Source organism: Podarcis liolepis (assembly GCF_965112155.1).
Source record: "Podarcis liolepis genome assembly, chromosome: Z".
NCBI lineage: Eukaryota > Metazoa > Chordata > Lepidosauria > Squamata > Lacertidae > Podarcis > Podarcis liolepis.
The window spans coordinates 26,926,961-26,944,442 of NC_139570.1; the positions used below are offsets into that span (position 1 = coordinate 26,926,961).

Consider the following 17,482-nt stretch of genomic DNA (forward strand, 5'->3'; position numbering starts at 1 on the left):
AAACGTGATGACTTAAATAGCTGCCACTCAGCTTTATCCAACATCTGACCCTATGAAGAATTCTTGTGGACTCAAAAGCTTGCTCACTACTTTATGACATTTTGGTTAGTAACAAGAAAGAGACTTTATTATTTTTCAAAATGAACCATGGCAGTTCTAAACATTGGCCACGCATGCTCATGTAATGTACCTCTTCCTCTGGTTAGCTTATTTTGTAAATTTCTCTCTGAGAAAAACCTATCTATTTAGCACACAGAGGGTTGCAGATAGCCTGCCAGGAGATGAGATCACTGTCCCTGCTGTGAAGTACTTGGGAGGCCCTTTGTCCCACCACTGTTACTGAATATGAATCACAGGTGTTTGTGTAGTAAGAGTGCCGTTGCTTGCTTGTTCTTGGTTTCTGAGATAAACAGGCATATTTAGATCAATAATCTTTGCGGTTATGAGTAGAAAGAACTGCTATGATTAATACTGTGTCAGTGGAAGTGACTTTTGTTAAGTCTATATTGAAGTAACACTGTGCTGTTGTAACAAGATGCATGATATTCTTTTTGAAAATCAATTTAAGTACACCAAAAGGTTCGAGCCACTGCTGCACGCCGGGCTTTGATTGAAAGAGAGCTGCTCTATGGAGAAACACCCCCAGCTGTTCCTGCCACTGTGCTATATACTGACCCAGTCAGTAATGATGGCAAATTTAATGACATTCCATTCCGGAAAAATCATTTCCCCAATCCCTTATGTGATGTTTACGTGGGCCACACAGGCCCTCTGCTGTCAGGCTTTTCACATTGCCACTGGCATTGCCAACTTGCTGCAGAGAGATGAAATGCAGAGGTGGCAGAACAGCGTTATGGCTATAATGTCAGCACTCAGCAGCTGAGTTCGCTATTAAAAGGAGTGATAAACATATATCTCCCAGGATAGCATAATGGTTTATTGAAATGTTTTTGTTGGTGGTGTTTATGTTTCCCCAAGGGGCAGTGGAGTGTCCTGCTCACATCCAGACAGATAGTTATTCTTGTTGACGAAAGCACACACAGCAGCTCCTAAGCACTGAATACACACTGCCACACACTTCTAGGAACTACGTAGCAGGCATTAACTCTCCCTGGTTTGTGTCCTCACAGAGCAGTTGAAGCAACAGTAGGACTGTGACCCCTATGCTTATGTACCTTTGACGGAATGGGCGCATGCCACTTGAGACTTCTCCTACATGGAAGTTGCCATTACACTTGCCTCTTTTAGCCCCTCCTGGTCATGGGGAGGCAAACCATGCACTCTTGTGCCTTGCCCACACTTTTTAGGACCTTTACTCCCGTTATATCTTGGACACATGCACGTAGGTTATGGGTTTTAGTTACAATTCAGCAGTGTACAAATTTTGTTCATAAAAACAAATAAACAAAATAAAATGCATGATGACACTACAACTCTAAAGCGCAGTGCAATGTGGCACCTAGAGCTTTTTGCCACTTTGGGAATTGGGGATGGCTTAAAACATGAAGTGGGACGAAGGCTACTATCCTAGGGCCATGGACTGGCTGGATGCAGAAGCATGGTGGGAGGCACCAGCTTGGTAACCCACAAGGGAGGAAGCCAGGGGATTACTGGTGGGATGACAATGAGTGGTCAGAGGGAGAAGATTGGGAGGATGTGTCAAAAGCTAAAAAGGCAACAGGGCTTAGTGAACAGGAAGAGACTGGGGCAGAGCAATCTAAAAGCAGAGGCAGATGCGGAGGCTAGAGGAGGGAGGGGGCACAAGGCAGAGATCAGGTAAGCTGTTGAAGAAGCCAGAGGGTCCCCCCCTACAGCTGCAACCATACTGGTCTCCCAGAGCATGAAGAGGAATGAAGAGAACAGATGAAACAGAGGCAAGAAGAAGGAGACTCAGGTTGCTTGAGAAGGATCCAGGAAGGAGATTTAGGGAACTGTGGGAAGGTGGGGACCTTCAGTCCTTGTAACTGCCTCACTGTGGAAAGTTACTAGGCTCATTAGGCTTGAGCTGTTTTGTTTCTTTGAATAAAGAGTTAACTTCACTGGCACCTTGTGAGTTATTACTTACCTGACCCTGGCAACTGCCTCTGACACCTGGCTCCCAGTTGCTGAAGAACAAGAGCTTGAAGGAGGATTCTTTTCAAAGGCTTTAATATCCAGATTCCTACAATACATATGCAAATCGCTGGTTAAGGCACAACAGGGAATGCACATAATTAATCCAAGCTTCAGCTACACAAAGGCAAGTGAATTAGCTCTAAAGGCTTAGACGTTGATCCGACAATGACACATACCCTTGCTATCCTATATAAAGGAACAGGGCGGACTCAACTTAGCCCAGCAAGCATTTCCGCAATCCCTCACTTTGCTTGGTATAGGAGCCTCTTGCATCTAGATGGGAGGGGGTCTCTGCCCCCTGAATGCTGGACAGGGCACCCCCCTCTGGATAGGACTCCTCCTAGTGTCTGACTGTGCTGTGGAAGCTGGTACATGAGGCACCATGGAAGTGTCAAAGAATGCTCCAGCAGTTGTAGAGAGGGAGGCGAGGGTGGCAGAGGTCACGGCTGTTGTTACAGAGATGGATGAGTTGGAGAGTGGGTTGAGGGGAAAACCCCATGCTTGGATCATCTCCAGGACCCTCACTGTCAGGTTGCCTCAACTACAGCATAGACCTCCCCAACGCATTGGAGCCCTCCTTCAAGGGAAGAGAGTAGAAAGGAGGAGCATGTGGCCTAGTCATATAATTGCCATAAGTCAGGTTTTCACTGGAGTAAAATTTGGGTCCAGGAGGATTTTTAAAACTTGGCAAAATGTCTGGGGTTTTTTGGTTTGGTAGTGGGCCAAATTCAGCAGCGGAGGCAGGAGCCTTATGGCCCTCATTGTCTTCTTCTCCCTTTGCCAGCAGGGGAGGCCAGCCCCACTCCAGAAGGATGCTGCCTTTGAGGAGCACAATGGCCAGCAGGGCGCACCCAGGTAAGAGGTGTGCTTTGCAGCTGCACAGTGCACAGGGCTGCAGAAGCAGGGTTCCCGCTCTGCACCACCTTCATCATTGGGGTCTTTGCTCAGCACCTTATACAGTGGTACCTCGGGTTAAGAACTTAATTTGTTCTGAACCTGAAACTGTTCTTAACCTTAAGCACCACTTTAGCTAATGGGGCCTGCTGCTGCTGCGTGATTTCTGTTCTCATCCTGAAGCAAAGTTCTTAACCTGAGGTACTATTTCTGGGTTAGTGGAGTCTGTAACCTGAAGCGTCTGTAACCCGAGGTACCACTGTATGGGCACCACGGGTCTCCTTCCTAGACCTGCACCTGTGGCCTCTCCTCCTCCTCCAAATGGCTGCTACCACTGCGCATTGCCAAGGCTCCCCAGGCTATTGAGACACCTCCCGGCCACGGTGCCTGGCCCAGACCAAGCAGGACGAACAGAAGCAGCCAGAGAAGCATGACTGGCACCAGGGCATGGAGGAGCAGGAGCAGCACAGGGGAAAGGGCTTTCCTGGCTGGGAACCGGCTTGCTCTAGTGGGGCTTGGGTATGCAGGGAAGCCCTAGCCACATCCCTAGGGTGCTCCTGCGTGGCACTGTGGAGCACGAATCCCCAACATGCTCCAAGCCCAGTAATCTGTGAAGGTGTGTGAGGGACATAATGGTTGTGCTGCTGGAGAGAGCCAACCTGCCACAAGAAAGTTGAGGCCGCAAAATGAGACCGTCGAGGTTCTGGGGAGAGAGCGCAGTGGCTCCTGGCACTGCTTCCCCCAGGACCACAGCTGCCTGCTACTACAGATCAGACCCCGCCCCCATCAGTAATTTGTTTTGTTTTGCCTTCAGTTGCTTGGTTTGGTCTATTATTATTATTATTATTATTATTATTATTATTATTACATTTTAGTGGACGAGTGCAGAGGAGACCGAATATGCCAGCACCCATGGGGAAGGTCTGAGCCCTCAAGGATGCTGCCTCAGTAATGGCTCCAACTTCTGGAGGCAGCAGTAACCATCCCCATCCTTATATATATATATATATATATTTAAAATGATTCTCCCTATTGTTGCTTTGTTTTTGTATTTTTAATAATTTCCCCTCTTTTCTTCCATTTCTTGGGGGGGGGGCGGCGGAATCCTCTTCTTCTTTTAACTATATCTCCCCTTCTCTTTCTACTCCACTTTAACTGACATCTCTTATTTATCACTCTCCATTTTCATTTTTTACAATCATTTTCATTTTTATTACCATTATTAAATATTTCAATACACCTTTTATCTTATTACTACTATTCCCCCCCAGCCCACCTACAAATGTATCACAGAAAATGTGTCCCCTTTTTGCTCTTCAAAATATCGCAAACCTATTTAATGCCAAATCATAATTTACTGCTACATCCAAATGAGGCAATTGCCTGCTACTCACAGTTTTTGTAAGTGCTTGTTTTTAAATTAAAAAATAAAATCTGGAATTTTTATTTGTCTTTTTTAAAAAACAAAAAACAAGCACTATTGAGTGTTTCTTCTTAACTGAAGGGTGTTAACCTATTAGTTAGCTCACTTTGCATCCACATAGCCAATAAATGTTGAGCTTGTTCAGAAAGGAGAAATTGTGGGAGGAAAAAGAAAGATCTTTCCAGCAACTAAGGCTGAGAACCCGGCCTGGAAATGAAAGCTCTTTGGTGTGTTTTGCTTCTCCATTGCTGATTCACACCACTCCATTGCTGAAATTTGCTGTGACGGCCAGGATTGCTCATGGAACTTATTAAATCATCATTCAGCGAAGGGCCTGGCATTTCAATCAGATGGGAGGATGGCTGCATTTTGTGTAACTCAAGAACAACAGAATGGACTACAATGCTACAATTCAAACACAATGACAGCCATACTGGAAATGTGTCTGCATAACGAATTCCAAAGAGGCAGGCTATGTGAGTGGGTTGCAGAATAAACAACAGAGAACAACGGCTAAGAAATTTTGTTATGACACAAGCTTCTACAGGGCTAGTTCACTTTGTCATATGCAGGCTTATGCCATAATGTTTATGTTAAGATATGTTTAAGATGCCACAAAGCTCTTGTTTTTGTTATGTGGTAGAGGCTCCATGTGGTGGTATAATGCTTGAAAACGTCTCATTGGGCAGATTGTCAAATGTGCACAGGGACATAGGAAGCTTCTGAGTCAAGCCATTGATCCACCTTGCCCAGTATTGTCTGTACCATGCTGATGACCCTAAGACACTGTTGGGCTACAATTCCCATCAGCCCTAGCCAGCATGGCTAATGGTCAGGAATGTTGGGATTTCTTTTCATTCTGAAAAGTAGGATGCCTTCAAAGATAGGTTTGCCCAATGCAAAGAGAGACATATGGCCAACATACTTGCCCAGCACAAACTCCTGCATGTTTCCTGAGAATTACCGTATTTTTCGCTCTATAAGACGCACTTTTCCCCTCCTAAAAACGAAGGGGAAATGTGTGTGCGTCTTATGGAGCGAATGCAGGCTGTGCAGCTTTCGCTGGAGCCAGGAGAGCAAGAGGGATCGGTGCGCACCGATCCCTCTTGCTCTCCTGGCTTCAGGGATAGCCGCCCGAAGCCTCCTGAGCGCAGCAGGAGCCTCTCTCTCTGCGCAGCGCCCCTTCAGTGAAGCAGGAGGAGAAATGGAGCCCCTTCCATTTCTCCTCTTGCTTTGCTGGAGAAGTGCTGCACAGAGAGGGAGAGGATTTTTTTTTCTTGTTCTCCTCCTCTAAAACTAGGAGACTTATGGTCAGGTGCGCCTTATAGAGCGAAAAATACGGTAAGTCCCACTAATAGGACTTGCTCTATTGGCTTTACTCTCTGTATTTAAGGTCAGCTGTCAATATTTTGCAGGGGGGATTCAAGGGAATACTGAAGATTTTGATTTGTGTAATTAAAATGTATTAAAGTTCTCTGTCATCCTAACACAACAAATTCACTTTTTAAAAACCATGACTAATTGTAGTTAGGAAAGTGACAGGGAAATGCTCTGAAAGTGTGGATGATAGAATCAGAGAATTGTAGAGTTGGAAGGGACCCAGAGGATTATCTAATCCAACCCCCTCCAATGCAGGAATATGTAGCTGTCCCAAATAGGGATCGAACCTGCAACCTTGGAGTCACTGGATGAATGAATAACAGGAAAATGTATAAACACAGCACAAACAAATCAGGCTGAATGCTCACTGTTATATAACCTCCTGACAAATCGGAACACGTGATCAATAAAACCAGGCATACTCTGCATAAGCTTTATGCACACAAATAATAATCATCATCATTTGCATTTACACACCACCTTTTCTCCAAGGAGCTCATGGTTTGCCACCATGTAGAGATTGCAGTCCCAATCTCTGACCCAGGGTGAAGGGACTGAGAACATTACATCTGCCCAACTCCAGCAGCAGCACCTCAAAGGACCAGAAAATCGACTGCTAAATGCAGTTTTTATGGTTTAATTTGATTATGAACAAGCTGGAGGCTAGAATTTTTAGGAAGGAGCTTTTGATCATCCTTAATTGGCCTTGGCCAATGCTGGCAGCAAACGACATTCATCCCCAAGAAACCTGTGTGCTGCTGTCATTGTCTCCAAAGAGTCAGAAGGAAAAAGGGATTCTGCTACAGAGGAGCCTCCTCCTTTGTCCTCCCCACATGTCTAATGTGCTACCTACAAAAAGCTGAAGGATGCTTACAGACTAATTAATTTGTTAGGAGGCATTTTTCAATTTTGCAGCCTCTTGGGCTTGTAAAAAAAAACAAAAAACTTTCCCTGGCTGGCAAATAAACATTAGCTGTAATCTCTCTCACAGAGCCGTGCCTGCCTAAATCAGATTTAAAGACAAATTTAATTTAATTGTACTGAACTATCTTCTAAACCCCGGGACGCGGGTGGCGCTGTGGGTAAAACCTCAGCGCCTAGGACTTGCCGATCACATGGTCGGCAGTTTGAATCCCCGCGGTGGGGTGAGCTCCCGTCGTTCGATCCCAGCTCCTGCCCACCTAGCAGTTCGAAAGCACCCTTAAGTGCAAGCAGATAAATAGGCACCGCTTTATAGCGGGAAGGTAAACGGCGTTCCGTGTGCTGCTCTGGTGCCGGCTCGCCAGAGCAGCTTCGTCACGCTCTCCACGTGACCCGGAAGTGTCTGCGGACAGCGCTGGCTCCCGGCCTCTAGAGTGAGATGAGTGCACAACCCTAGAGTCTGTCAAGACTGGCCCGTACGGGCAGGGGTACCTTTACCTATCTTCTGAACCCACCTTTTGGGACACTCTCTGACACGACACTGGTGATCAAGTGTTCCTGCTTTCGAAACGTGCACAATAACAGGTTGAAGTCATGAAGCCCTCTCTGACCAAAAGGATCATAAACAATTGCTGCCAGCAGAGCAAAGATCCCTCTGCAGCAGAGTGGCATGAAAGTCTCTCAGAGTTCTGCATCCCCTGGATTGCTAGTACTGTGAAAGAAATTATGTGGTTTTCTGGTGAAAGGGTCGGGGGAGGGGGACAGTGTTAATGTACATGCTTTGCATGTGAAAAGTTCTAGGTTCAATTCCTTGCCTCTCCAGTTAGAACACAAGTGGGAAACTTTTTTCAGTCTGCAAGCTGCATGGCACAACCATCTAAGGGCCACTTGGCAGCAATGGTTGGGGCCTGAAGCAAAAGTGGGGAGGAGGAACAGAAATGACTTTTACCTTTGTAAAGGAAAAAGTCAGGGATGGTGATAAAATATGTCACCACACCTTCACCAGCCTACCCAGGGTGGGTTATGACAATTCAAAATTCAATCTTAGTTCAAAGTATTTTCATTAACAACAAGAGGCAAATACAGTGGTACCTCTGGATGCGAATGGGATCTGTTCTGGAGCCCCGTTCGCATCCTGAAGCGAACACAACCTGTATCTGTGCGTGCTGCGATTCGCCGCTTCCGCGCATGACATCATTTTGAGTGTCTGCGCATGCAGCGAAACCCGGAAGTAATGCGTTCCATTACTTCCGGGTCGCCGCGGAGAATAACCTGAAAATGCTCGACCTGAAGCATATTTAACCCGAGGTATGACTGTACAGAAAAAAAAAAAAAAAGATTGGTTTTTAAAAACAAAGATTAGTTGTCACAATTGTCAATAAAGAAATGTAGAATGCAGCTGTGATTTACTAAGCTAATAATAAAGCATACTGAGAGGGAAATGATGTGTTGTCTGTAATTACCAAAGGGTTCTATGGTCTCAGTCCATTTCAAAGCAATAAACAACACTGGGCTGTAATAAATTAGGACACTTGTATAGATCTGTGGTACCTGACATTCCTGAGTCGCTGTGTTTGTATATAAAAAAATAAAATGAGATCAAATGGCAAAGAAGGGATCTTGAACACTTATGCCCCTGGGCACTTTTGCTTATGCAAGATCTTTTCAAGAAGGGCCAAGCCTTGGAATAGCAAAAATCAAGATTATTGAGATCAAAAGCCTTCCAGAACTTGGCAGTTGTGGCCTGGGCCCCTGTCAAAAGATGCCATACCATTCCTTGTTATTCAGGTCTCGATCTGAATTTACAAACAAATTTAAAAGAGCCAGACAAGGGAAGGGATGGCTTGTTTGTCTTGCTAAAATTCAAAACAGTGGTGCCCCGCAAGATGAATGCCTCGCAAGACGGAAAACCCGCTAGACGAAAGGGTTTTCCGTTTTGGAGGTGCTTCGCAAAACGAATCTCCTATGGGCTTGCTTCGCAAGACGACAATGCCTTGCGAGTTCCTGCTGGGTTTTTTTTTCCTTTTCCCCTCCTTTTTCTAAGCCGCTAAGCTGCTTATCAGCTGATCCGATCAGCAGATAAGCTGCTAAAAGCCGCTAATAGCGCTAATCCGCTAATCCGTCAATGGGCTTGCTTCGCAAGACGAAAAAACCGCTAGACGAAGAGAATCACAGAACGGATTCTTTTTGTCTTGCGAGGCACCACTGTATTAAAAACAGTTAAAACAAATTGCAGTCACAGGATGGGTCGTGAAAACACAAATCTATGCTGACAAAGACAGGTTAAAGATCTGTGTCTTCAGCATACCACAAAAACTATAAAATGCAGGTGCCAGATTCAGCTCTTTGGGGAGGGATTTATACATCCATAGAGCTGCCAGAGAATGCCCTCTACTGGGCTGCTAATATCCCACCTTCTGAGAGCAGATAAAAATGACTACTGGGGCGGGGGGCACTTTCTGCTATTTATGTATGAACGTAACACAAGCTTAGTTAACAGTGAATTGCACTTTATTATTGATGAGGCCTCGGAACCTGCACAGAGTAGAAATTAAAGTCCTTCAGCCAGGCCACACCTATGAGTTAACTCTCCAGGAGTTGGGCTCCTCGGTCATAGCTGATTCTCTTAAAACAAGGGCACATGCGAGATACAGTGGAACCTCAGGTTAAGTACTTAATTCATTCCAGAGATCCGTTCTTAACCTGAAATTGTTCTTAACCTGAGGTACCACTTTAGCTAATGGGGCCTCCTGCTGCTGCCGCACTGCCAGAGCTAGATTTCTGTTCTCATCCTGGAGCAAAGTTCTTAACCCAATGCACTATTTCTGGGTTAGTGGAGTCTGTAACCCGAAGTGTATGTAACCCGAGGTACCACTGTATTTAGTTGGCAATGCATTCATTACAGGGAGGTGGAAACATTTGTTTGTCTGTTTTGTTGTAAGTTTGGGGGGTTAGACTGCATGATGTCTGAGTCCCTTATAATTCTTGAGGTCCTGAACTTGACAAGGGTTAAAAATCTAATGGAGGATTCAATTGTTGAAGAAGCCAGGCCAGCTTCTTAGTGAGTCAAATATGTAGGGTTCTTAGTATAACAAAGGAAGTGGTTGGATGGCCATTTGTTATGGATGCTTTAGCTAATATTCCTGCATTGCAGGGGGTTGGACTAGATGACCCTTGAGGTCCCTTCCAACTCTATAATTATGATTCTATGACCCCCAAGAATCCTGTGAACAATAGTTCAGAGCTCACAGGTCTCAGCACCCTACACAAACAACTCTTTCTAGGATTCTTTTTTGGGGGGGAGGAAGAGAGGTAGAATGTTTTAAATGTGCTTTAAGTACATAGTGTGAATGCAGCCTTTATGTAAATCTGCTGCTGTACATCCTTCCTTGGTTCCTGCCCTGCTATGCTCAATCCCTTTAGTGAGGCACAAAGGGAATAAACTGGAAATGCTTTTTGCAGGCTCCTAGTTTACTACTAATCCCATTATGCCTGATCAAAAAACTAATGGAAGACCCCCAAGGGCATCATGGTTTTTAATTAGTAGGTATTAAAACAAGATGCTGTCTTTACAGTATACACTTGTGCCTTTCAGCTTTTCCTTCATTATGCGGTGGGATGGACAGGGTTGTTTTTTTTGCCACACTTCCAGGAACACTTGCTTAATAAAATGTGTGAGACCAGGCAGGACAGAGGGCCATGAATATGGTTGGTCTGCAACATGGAACATATCAAGCGATGAAATTTCCCTGGTTGTACTGGTGGTTATTAGTGATCTTTTGCCTACTTAGCCCTCCCCCACCTGCAGATCACACCCCACCCCGGAGCCTTTCCCCACTACACAGTATTCCTGTCCACTATTTCTTCCTTGCAAAATATTCCTTAGTGCTGCTTTGGAGAAGTTTTTGAGTCCTGCAAGGTCAGTTTCCTCCTCCTGCTGCTGCTTGGAACCATGCTACTGGAGGTCTAAAGTCAGGGTGGGCAAACACAGTAATTTATTCTCAGGGAGAAGCAGGGAGCTGGGGAACTGACTTTAAACTCTAAAGAAATTTTAGTGGGTTGGTTGGAGGTGTGAGGTACATTGGTCCAGGATGGCTAGGTTTGATTGTTAATTGGTCATTTCCTCCCTTTTCTGAGGCTGTGACCTAAAAAGGAGCAATACCAGAAACGACCAGGTAGAAGAGCACTGTACTTGCTAAATTCCATAATATGTGGTTGCATTAGTATTTTCCTTCATGCTGATATTAGTAACATTCAGCCTCCACTTCAGTGCTTATACGACATCTGAACTATGCCTTTAGGTTGGGGGAAGGTGGAGGGGATGGGGTGTTCAGTTTGTAATTATTCTTTTCAATTTATTTTAAAGCAGCTGAACTTCTTCTTTTTTTTTAAGGAAAGCACTGCAGGACTGTTGTGCAGCAATGGGGCCAGGAATGGCATGGAAGAGATTCTTCTGAGTAACATCTCTTCTCTACACCCATGTCTCATAGATGGTTCAGGAGGATACCATGGTTAATGGTATCAAAAGCCAATAAGAGATTTCGTTAGAGCTACAGGGTCATATTCTCCATCTCCCAATAGTTGTCATTCACCAGGGTGACCAAAGCAGATTGAATCCAGATTGAAATGTGTCTACATATTGTTTTCTCCAGGAACACATGCAGTTGCATCACATAAATCCCTTGTCCCAAAACGTGGTATCTACGACAGAGCAGTGGTTGTTAAATGCCATCTGGTCCAGGGTGGGTTTTCCCCCCAGTAGTGGTTGAACTATTACCTCCTTCTATGTGAGCAACATCACCCCCTCATGAAGGGCAAGGGTGCAAATGACACGTTGTTGGGTACATATTCACAAGTACCCTGCCAACATCACCAGGCTACAAAAGCTGAAACTGATCCCACAAAACATGGCTTGATGGAGTGCTTGGAACCTATATTGGGAATACATCAATCACAGCATCTAGCTCACTATGGAGATGAATAAACCTTGCCCTCAAAGTGCCTAGCCAGCAACTCACAGAAGGTCTCTGAAGTGTCCTGGGCCCACTCCACTGATATAGGTGCCAACAGCCTGCTGACCACCCTGAAAAACTCCACCAACTGATTTCTTGATGATGACTTGGAAGGAATGGAGTAGGCCCGCTTTGTGTTTTCACAGTCACAGAGTAGGCATGATTGCCTGTGTTTGGATATCTTTGCGGTGGGACTTCCACCACCTATGCTCTGTCATCCTGCCTGCCTGCTTCATCTCATGTATACTCTCCGGTATATCAGGGGAACTGAATGTGCTCCACAGTAGCAGAGAAATCACTCAGGAGTGATCATTTCCATGTCCCTCTGAATCTCACTGTTGCATAGCGAGACAAGGGCCTTGGTAGGATTGCCAATCCTAACTGTTATAAAATTCCTTAGAGAGTACTGGAGTCTGTAAGCATGGGCATGTTTAAAGATGCATCTTCAGCATAGCAGAAGCTGAGCCAGAGTAAGCAACAACTGTACAGGAAGAGTCAGATTTTTTATGCACTTTCAAATTTTGAGGGGACATTTACCCAGGCCTGCCATCACCCAGCAACCTTCATGGCCGAGTTCAGTACAGCGCTTGTTTGGGTCCCAACAGGCGGAGTTCCAAGGTGTAGGTGCTGCCACAATAAACAATATTGAGTACTTGGTATCAAAAGGCAGTTGGGGGATTCAATCGTATAAAGCAGGTTTCAGTCTTACAAATCAGGGAAATTACTGCCAGGTTATAATGTGGGCAGGGCTGAGAGGGGACTGTTGAAAACAATGGAGGGGTTCAAGGATCTGGTGTCGCAACAGCAGCTGCAGTAGATCACTTGCCATGACTTCCTCACAAATAATAGCTGAAGGGGAGGCACTGGAACCTGGATCTCATTTTTGTGTGAAAAGTTTTGTGTGGGGGGGTGTCCTTTCATCAAAAACTTTTGCTGAAAGTTTAACAGGGCTGTGAGAGGTAGTTTGGCCTAGTGGTTGGGCCTGGAGACCAGGGTTCCCTATTCCCACTCAGCTACTGCCTCTCGGCCTGAGGTATTACAGGGTTGTCGTAGGGATACAAATCGGGAACGGGGAGAGCCAGGTACACCAGCCTGGATGAAAAAATGGATGAAGCCTAAATAAACTCGTAAGATGCTTATATCTCTTACCCACCTGAGTCACCTCTCAGTACTGACGCCTTTCACGCGAGAATGGCATGCTTGTGCGCTTGCACCCCCGCCTGAGGAAAACATAAGAGGCTTCCGCCCAACCGCAGCTCCCCTTAAAACCCTGGAATCCCGTGCCGTTGCTATGGGCAACCGTCACTTCCGCCCAGGTGAAGACCGGCAACCACAAACACCAAGCCTGGAAAGCCCCGGAAGCTCAGCCGCCGGGGACAGTCTTGCCGCAGCTATATCTATGCCTTCTCCCTCATATCCGCTTCCGTGTCGCAGGGGGCGCCGCGCACCCAGTCAGATTGCTCCCTCGCTTCCTTCGCCCCGCCCCTGCCGCTGTAATTGGTCTTGCTTTGTCTCCCGCTCGTTTTCTTTTCCCCCCGGTCGGCTTACTCTCTTCTTGACTTTGGAGGGGCTGGGGAGCCTCGCTCGTCCTTAGCCGGTCCCATCGGCGCAGGATATATGTGTGTGCGGCGGGTCTGCTCAGCATAAGGTGGACGTGGGGGACGGGGTGGGTGGGCGGAGTGGTTACAGGCGCCTCACACTCACCCCCTTCCCAAATAGGGCGGTGGGGACCTAAGTGGTGGTTTTGCATCGTATGTGTATATGGAACACGGGTATCGCCACACAGTGTGTGCGTGTGTGTTGTATGTACGTCAGTAAATACAGTATATGAATGTATTCGTAGGAATTATTGTTCCATGTGCTGGCGGCGGCCTTACAGTAGTTCAACTCAATGCAGTTTAAAACAACATAGAATCACATAAATACTACTACGTATAGTGATCCTAATTTATAAACTTTATGTGTGTTAGTGTATATGTTTAAGTGTATACATCTGAAATATGTATTTTGTGTGATGTATGTATAATGTGAAGGTATGAATTGCTGCGCGGGTGGTGCTGTGGGTTAAACCACAGAGCCTTGCCGATCAGAAGGTCAGTGGTTTGAATCCCTGCAACGGGGTGAGCTCCCGTTGCTCAGTCCCTGCTCCTGCCAACCTAGCAGTTTAAAAGCACGTCAAAAGTGCAAGTAGATAAATAGGTACCGCTTTGGCAGGAAGGTAAACGGCGTTTCTGTGCGCTGCTCTGGTTTGCCAGAAGCGGCTTTGTCATGCTGGCCACATGACCCAGAAGCTGTATGCTGGCTCCCTCGGCCAAGAAAGCGAGATGAGCGCCACAACCCCATAGTCAGTCATGACTAGACCTAATGGTCAGGGGTCCCTTTACCTTTACCTTTACTTTTAAATGCACCAAACGCAGCAGGGACTTGAGTGTAAGTGTGCGTGTGATATATTTATAGAGAGCGCATGCAAAACTGTTAGTAATTGTCATCAGTGTATGATTTTAGTGATTAACAGGATCTTACCAGGGCTGTATGAATAGTTAAAAATGTCTTTTTATATTTATATATGCACCACACAAACCGTTATGTTTATTTATGTGTGTATGGTTAGATAGATAAATGAATATAGGACCGCCACAGAAATGCAGGAAAACAGCATCAAGTATAGGCTAAAGAATTTAATTGTGTTAAAGGTGCTTCAAGACATTCTTTGGTTTATGCTGCAACAGAGCAGCACAGCTGCCTACTGGAAGTTGAGTAAATGCCAGTTTTGTGCAAGCTGACCTTTGAACTTGTGTGGGATGTAGGAACAGCATTTGTCAGCTTGAGAACGCATATGAGACATTGACTTTGATGTGTTTCAGCTCACAAAGGTTTTGTTTTATCCTTAGATCTGATAGTGTTGGATCTGCGGAGGTTGTTGAAGAGTGTAGCCGCAGCATGGCTAGTGGTCCCAGTAGCACAACCCCAGGATGGAAGCAGATGTCTTGGCGGAAGAGGCCACAGAGTGTCGTGGCTTGGGAGAGCAAAGCTGAATGGGACCAAGTAATGGTGGGCCTATACTGTGGGGACCGTGAGATACAACAGGATGCGTTGGACCGAATATCTGCTTGGAAAAGCAGGTAAGAGGGAATGTGAACAGGTTATAGAGACAGCAAGCAGCGTGGGGAGGTACCTGAAGTGCAAGGGAAGGATGGCAGGGGATAAGGTGAGTTAGACTCTATCCCAGAGCTTTCCAAACATTACATGTTGGTGACACACTTTTTAGACATGCATAATTTCGCAACACAGTAATTCGGCAAACTGAAGGTTAAACTATCCCCTTTCAGTCCCGGGAGAAGTGCGGGGAGTATTCACATGGCACATCTACACACTGCAACTGACACACAGTTTGGAAACCTCTTCCCTATCCTATGATTGCTAGGGGTGAAGACCTCTGTCCACTCCTCCTCTGCTTAGCAGCACCTATTCTTTTCTCAGTCCCAAGCTCTTTGCTTTTCACTTGAATTTAGATCAGTGGTTCTCAAACTTTTTTTCTCTGGGACACACTTTCAGAATAAAAATTTGCTTGCACCTCACTAAATTTTTTATTGATAAGAAATGCATTGGAAAACAAAAAGAAACAGCTCCCATCAATGCTTGCTTTATAACATAGAGCATGAATACTTTATAATATGATTATGGGACATCCAGAAAATATAAAACAATGCAGCTACATAAGAAACATGAATCATTCTTGAAATATAATATAAATGAGCTTCTTACATATGTATCTTAACTACAGACTCAGTAAGAGGTGTGAGCTTGCTTTTGCCAGGTAATCTCATTTATATTAGGTCTAATTTGAGAGAAACAACACAAAGAAGTCTTTATCTTTTCTGATCTTTCATATTTGTTGAAAATCCCTGTTCACAAGGATTAAGTTGTGGAGAACTGTAGAATAGCCAATGCTCTTGAACAGAGGCATGGATTCTGCTTCTGGTTGCATATTTTTTTTAAAAAAATTTTTTTGATACTATACTACACTGAAATGTTTAAGTTACAGATAGGTAGCCGTGTTGGTCTGCCATAGTCAAAATAAAAAAAATTCCTTCCAGTAGCACCTTAAAGACCAACTAAGTTAGTTCTTGGTATGAGCTTTCGTGTTCATGCACACTATACTTCAGATGTATGTATCTGAAGAAGTGTGCATGCACACGAAAGCTCATACCAAGAACTAACTTAGTTGGTCTTTAAGGTGCTACTGGAAGGAATTTTTTCATTTTGAAATGTTTAAATGTTTCTTTGAATGTCCTTGAATCTTCCTGCCACATGTACCTTCCTCTGCTGCCACACCCTTTGAGAACCACTGATCTAGATCAAGGATGGGGAATTTATGGCACTCCAGATGTTGCTGGACTACAACTGATGTCATCCTTCTGGCTGATAGGATTTGGAATTCAACATTTGCATGACCACGAGTTCCCTACCCCTGATCTAGATCCTGGTCAATTTCACACAGTACCTATCTTTGGCAATTCCAGATGAAAAAAATGGCATACTTAAATAATTTTATTTGTGTGCCACTTTTCCACAGTTCAAGGAGTTCACAGGTCTCCTTGAGGAAGGGGTTTTCTTAAACTCAGAGTTTGAAAACTACTGCTCTAGGACAGCGTTTCCCAACCGGTGTGCCGCGGCACACTACTGTGCCGTGAGACACCGGCTGGTGTGCCGTGGGAGGGAGGCGGGCGAGTCGGGCGGCGAGAGGCGGCGGCGGCGGCGAGGATCCGCGTCGAGCCGGGGGCGGCTCCGCGGTGGTGGTGCCGAGCGGCGGGGCAGCTCGCGCAAAAGGGAGGAGCGCGAGACAGCGGAGGAGGAGGAGGCCGGCATGTCCGGGCAGCAGCAGCAACAGCAGCAGCAGCAACTCCCGGCGACGGCTCCTCCTCCGCCCGCTATCGCCGCCGCCGCCTCAGCTGCCCTCGCTCTGCTGCCTCCTCCCACCCCGGCAAGGGGAAGGGAAAAAACGTTCACTTTTGTGCGTCCCCCCCCCCCCCGCGTGACGCTGCGCGCTGACGTCACGGGGCGGGGCTTTAATGGTGGTGTGCCGCGAGATTTTTTTCCGGTAAGCAGGTGTGCCGTTGCCCAAAAACGTTTGGGAAACACTGCTCTAGGAGGTAAGTATATCCTTTTTGTCTTCAGAATGGAGACAACCCTGGCCTCACTGTGTTTCACACTTTAAACCTAGGTATGGGCATAGGATGCCATTAGCTGTGGAGTGCACTGCAGATCTGATTCGTTGTAAACTCCTAGATGCCTCTGGTGTTATGAAGTCCCATGAACTGGTCCTTACGTATGGTCTAGCTCTTGTGAGGTAAGAACGGGTAGACAGAGGAAGGAAGATTGGAGGGCTGGGAAGGGTGTTTGTGCTAGTCAGTAATTCCACACCCCTAGTGCTAAGCAGGGAGAGATTAGGCTTTCTTTGTAGAAAGCTGTCATACCATTATAGCATTTTCAGTCTATATATAATTCATAATTGCAGCATACCTTAAAATTCCAATCGTTAAGTTCTTGGGTGTTGTCTCCAGCTCAGGTTTACCCACAACTGAAATTCTGTTTTGATTTCAGTTAAGGTGAATAAATGTTTAGTAACTGAGTTGGCACATAGGAACCAACAGGTTCAGTTCTAGCTTGCATGAGAGAACTTTAATACAGCTATTCAATTAGATTTAAATAATAAAAGCAAAACCAGACAATCCAA

General features: G+C 45.7%; 1 protein-coding gene and 1 long non-coding RNA gene across 3 annotated transcripts in view; one reads left to right on the forward strand and one right to left on the reverse strand.

The window, feature by feature from the left end:
* Positions 1-13,136, reverse strand: part of LOC310698342 — a 55,830-nt gene extending 42,694 nt beyond the window's left edge. The window contains exons 1-2 of the long non-coding RNA XR_014521414.1: positions 12,899-13,136; positions 2,066-2,161 (exon numbers count right to left, since the gene is read on the reverse strand). This is a non-coding gene — a long non-coding RNA (uncharacterized lncRNA). The remainder of the gene's footprint in view (positions 1-2,065; positions 2,162-12,898) is intronic.
* Positions 13,137-13,244: 108 nt separating this feature from the next.
* LAS1L (LAS1 like ribosome biogenesis factor) overlaps positions 13,245-17,482 on the forward strand; it is a 43,934-nt gene continuing 39,696 nt past the window's right edge. The window contains exons 1-3 of one of the 2 annotated variants that reach the window (XM_083485166.1): positions 13,245-13,364; positions 14,637-14,867; positions 16,970-17,095. In XM_083485166.1, the coding sequence (XP_083341292.1) occupies positions 14,686-14,867; positions 16,970-17,095 (308 nt within the window). In that variant the 5' untranslated portion in view covers positions 13,245-13,364; positions 14,637-14,685. Of the gene's footprint in view, positions 13,409-14,635; positions 14,868-16,969; positions 17,096-17,482 lie in introns of both variants that reach the window. The other variant, XM_083485165.1, reaches the window with a different exon arrangement.